At 38.8% G+C, this 4,934-nt stretch overlaps 1 protein-coding gene across 1 annotated transcript; it reads right to left on the bottom strand.

The window, feature by feature from the left end:
* Positions 1–1,828: 1,828 nt before the first annotated feature.
* LOC104954905 (probable phospholipid-transporting ATPase IF) lies at positions 1,829–4,607 on the bottom strand (the record flags this gene model as incomplete). Its single annotated transcript, XM_010782110.1, has 4 exons — positions 1,829–1,957; positions 2,444–2,551; positions 2,894–2,974; positions 4,495–4,607. Coding segments are annotated over 4 exons (431 nt in total), but the record flags the coding sequence as incomplete, so codon positions are not given.
* Positions 4,608–4,934: the final 327 nt, after the last annotated feature.

Below are 4,934 nucleotides of genomic sequence, written 5' to 3'. Positions count from 1 at the left end.
TCATAATGTATCATATATTTCCTTATCTGAGTCAGCTGAGCCGTATCTGGCCGCGCAACACTCACAGTGTCACATACTGTATGCAGAAGTATTATTAAGTTGACGACACACTCGAGTCAAATGTAATTAAAGTCAAATCGTGTCTTAGACGGGGCAGTGATATCATAAACCTGTTAATGTACGCATTCAAACACTTTTTCTTTTACCAGCTGTATTCACCTTGCAGGTGCAGCTATGTGGCTTTTATCCTGGATAAAGTGTTTAGGTCATGGATGTTTAAAGTTTAACTTCTTCATATGTCTAATATTATAGTTGACTTTTCATTCAGGAAGTTTGACGCTGCGCTGTGAGTACGCTTGTCCATGTTTGTGATTGGTCGAATGCTCCAAATACCACCCCTTTCATGTGAACGCGCACCTAACTAGATACGGCACGGCTGGCTTGAGCGATCCACTTGATAACCTGCGTCGTAGTACAGCTTAGCAAGAGCGCGTATGTTTTGGATTAGGCCAACCGGCTAACTCAAACATATCCAGGTTAGGTTGAACCAGCTTCGTAGAACAGGCCTCTGATGGCTGCCAATCCAACAGCTTTAAAATGTGTCTTGAAGATGCATTGCCTCAGAGCACAAAGGTACACAACATATTGGTACTCTTCTAAGACTTTTATTGCACATTATTACTATAACTTAATATGCGTATTGTTACGGCCGCCGCCTCCCCGGCCCTGTTAATTCTGTTTTGAATGTGTGTTGAATTTTGCCCTGCTGTCATTGGCTACCCATCGGGCGCTCCGAAGACTGAGATTGGAGCTGACGGGACCAACACGCTCCAATCCCAGCGCACACCTTCCGGAGACGACTACAAAGCCGGTCGACAATGATCAGTCGGGAGGCTCTGCTGTGTGAACAGATGCCTCTCGCTAGTTGCTCTTGATTGTGTACAAATCTGTTAACTGTGGTTAACTCGTGTGGTCCGTGTTCATCAGTACTGTTGTGATTAGATGTGCCTAGATTAGGTTAGTATTGTTTGACTGTTGTCCTCTACCTTAGCTGTGTTTTCTTACAGTCTCCTTTTGTTAGTCTGTACCACTTTGGTAGTGAGGGATGTTTTGTTGCTATTTAGTTTGTTAGTACCTATTTCTTTGTATGTAAGTAGGCCCCGTTATTAGAGTCCTTCCTTTGTTGGTTGCCCGTTGAAACCCACGCCCTTTTGGACCTTTTGTTTGTTCAGGCTCGTGCCTTCCATTTTGTTCTATCTGTTATACAATAAAACTATTTATAATTATTACCAATTCCAACTGGTGTATGTTGCTTTCCTCTTCCCCTAGTTGGGACGTAACACTTATATAAACATTTATTTATTTTATATAAAAAATTGTGCAACTTTCACAAAACCTAATTTCCCCACGGAATTAATCAAGTATTCTAATTCTGTTCAAGACCGATAATATCACAATAAAAAGACCCAGGTGTTTATGAGTGGCATGAGGTTGCATGCACTCAACACTGCTATCAACAAGATCCTGCTGTTGGTTTTGCAAGACTCCAGTGATCTGCAGTAACGACAGAAACGCAGCAATGCAAGGGAGAGAGGAAGACGGCTGCAAGTTAAAAATAGTTTTGGAAATGTTTTACGTGGAAAGCGCACCTGTAAGCAGTAGGCTAGTGGAGTTTTGCAATTTTGGATCACTGGATTGGTTGTGGATGTGCAGGAGTCTTGTTCATTAAATAAAATATATGTTCCTGACACAAGTATAAGGTCTATTTAAAGTTTTAAATAAAAAACTGTCACGTATACTCCCATATTGAATATATCACGCAGCAGACCTTAAGGTTGGTTTCTCCATCGAGGCTAGCTGTGGTGATGTGACAGGTGCCGTCCTCACGATCGGAAGACAGCAGCGCCAGGTCAGCTGGGAACGTCTCATCTTTAGCCACTCGGACAATGTCCCCCACCTGGATGGACACACATCAAGGTCAATATTGGTTAAGTGTCCAACATTTTCTTTAACCGGGTGTTCAATTGTATTCAAAGTCTGCATTTTCATAATATAATTAAATATTTTTCTGTGATGATTCCACCGTTTCTTATTATTTATATATTAACACAGACAACAATTCATTGTGTAGCTGGCCAAAAACAGGAAGAACACTATGGAAATCCAAGTATATACAAATTAGTTCTGTTTTTATTGACGTCCTTATCCTTTACTTCTATATGGACCAGCTCTACATAAACACCCCAAGCATCAGGAATTTAACAGCCAGGCTTGAAGTATGTATGTCTGTTGTCTATAAGCTGTGAATAAAGCTATTTGTAGGTGCTTTTAAGAACACGTTTTACAAGATGTAATGTCCTGTACTCAAACAAAGAGCAAAGCTTTGAACTTGAATGACTGGTATAAACAAGGTACTTTTAGGGTGTCGTTTTTGCCGTCTTACTCTGATGTTCTTGGATTTTGTCTGGACGAGACATCCACTGCGAACCACAAACACTGGAGCCCCGTTCACTTCGTTGTCTGCCTTGTGTCTCAGCCAATCCTCGTAGCCCTAGAAAATACATTTGTTGAATATTATTATTATTATTGATCAACTGTACTGACAATTATTCTAAACACACCTTTTCATATCAATGCCAAATTCAGTACTGGTTAGGTAATAGAGATCCTTAACCAACAACAACAGCTTTTTTATATTTGTATGTATTTTTATTTTGTGGCTAATGACACTAAAAGGAATGCATTTGAATTCAACTGAATACTAAACTAACTTGAAATGGGTTGGCTATCTCAAGTCAACAACAATTGATCCAACTTTAATGTTATGCACTGTTTGTTAGTTCCACATTGTCAGCACAACAAAGAGGAAGCAACCATATGCTAATTTCCTCACCTGTTTTATGGCAGTTACTGTGATCACAAAGAAGAGAGGCAGACCACTGGTGACGGGGGAAGTTGGGGTGTCTATCATTAGCTAGAAAGAAAAATACAAGAGGCAAGTTTGCAGATAAATAATTGAGGTGCAGCAGGTAGAACATTGAGAGACTTAGTTAAAGTGGGTGTGCCCTGTCAGAGAAAGTGAAGTAGAAAGACAAGAGAAGTACAGGCAGATGTGTGAAACAGGAAATCCCTATAACTTCCCTCCTATTCTCGTAGGTTAACTATCTGTTTAGATATACACACTCACACTCAAAAAGGGATATGAAAAGCTTCAAAGGCAACATTTACTCGAGCTGACACTCAGATTTCCCAACCTCACATGAATCATTGAATAGCTGTTATTTTTGAAAGTTTAGGTGTCCCAACACTAACCCTTCTCTGCAAATGTTTAAACAAATCTTCCTCAAAGTACTACTTTACTAATAAATCATTCATTCACAAACACATTTTCAATTTTGTTTTGTGGCCTTTATTGAGTAGTTAATAGTATAGAGAGGCATGAAATAAGGGGAGAGTTGCTATATATTTAGCAACTATAGACAAGTACAAGCCTTTTTCCTTCAAGGGAAACTACAACTGTTAAATTCAGTTTCAACTTTGTATCCCAGGGAATTAAAACTTTAGGGTGGTGTGCAGTTTGGATCCATATCCGGCCAAAATGTCATCACTTTGCCTTCTATCCTACTAGACATTTGTGTTTATTTAATATTTAGCATATTAATGCTTGAGTTAACGTCAGACACTATAAAGGTCAGAGGTTAAAGTGACCTTCAACCATCAAAATCTATCCAAAAGTGGACAATTGTGCCAAATGTTTTAATTTCCTGAATATGTTCGAGATATCGCGACTACAACAATGGGATGAAACCTGAAAGCATAATATAAAATATAATAATAAAAAATAACAATACGGAGTTCGTATTGAGTAACTGTAGGAGGTGAGATAAATTTGAACTTAGAAAAATTGTGTGCAATGTATTCTTGAAAAAGTCAGTTAACACCCTATGCAAAATGTGTTTTACATAAACTATAATCCAAGCTGAGAACTCCATGCAAAAAATCTAACAAAAAAGCTTTATGTTCACAATGTCAAGATGAGGTCCTCCACTTAGCGATTTTATACAAGTCTGACTTCAGCTTCACTGACGGGTGAGTGGGTGAAAAGAGAGGCTTTTTAGAAAGAGTCAAGTCGATTAGTCTGGCTTCACTACACAGGCCCAAATAAATCAGGAGCAGGCTGAACATTTGAAAGGCAAATCTGACTTCAGCACAGGCTGACTGATGCAGAGTGAAGGCCTAACGCCTCGGGTAGATGTAAAGAAGACACACATATTACTTAATGTGTTGGTGTAATGTTTTAATTAGGAAGCAGACCTGTCCTGCTACTTGTCCTTAGTAGTCTATGAGTCAAAAGCTTACTCGTGTGCAAACAGACAAACACACATTTGTAATTCAGGGCAGGGAAACTAAGGTCGCACTTGACTTGTCACCATCTGAGGGGAGTACGTGTACCTGTAAAAAAAGAGTTATGGGTGTGTTTGTGAGTGTTATTACCTGTACAAGGAAGATAATGAGAAAATAGAAGTTGGCTATCCTTCTGAACTGCTCGAACAGATTCTTAGGGATGAAATTCCAAACTGTGTACTGAAAGAGAAAGAAAAAAACAACTTTGAGTAAAAATGCTATTTAGGCAGGGTATCTGTGGGTTTCAAAAAGATATATTTGAGACTCTTGTTCCGCCTTCTTGAATGCAAAGAGCTAAGTAACAAGTTAAATATATACAAACAAATACACAAGGCAGATACAACTAGTCTACTCTATTTATGAATATGATATATTGTTCATCTTTCATCTGAACTACTAATCCCCTCACAAATACAAACGTTTATTTTTTATCAAAGTTGATCCTCTTATCAATAAATCATGCTCCACTTCTTATCTCTCTCCCACCACTCCAGAGCACCGGATACTTTTTTTTAACACTTGTCAAGATG

This window comes from Notothenia coriiceps, unplaced genomic scaffold (genome assembly GCF_000735185.1).
Source record: "Notothenia coriiceps isolate Sejong01 unplaced genomic scaffold, NC01 NC01_scaffold00024174, whole genome shotgun sequence".
NCBI lineage: Eukaryota > Metazoa > Chordata > Actinopteri > Perciformes > Nototheniidae > Notothenia > Notothenia coriiceps.
Note: the sequence above shows the minus strand (reverse complement) of the source record. Positions and strands in the feature narration are given on the sequence as shown.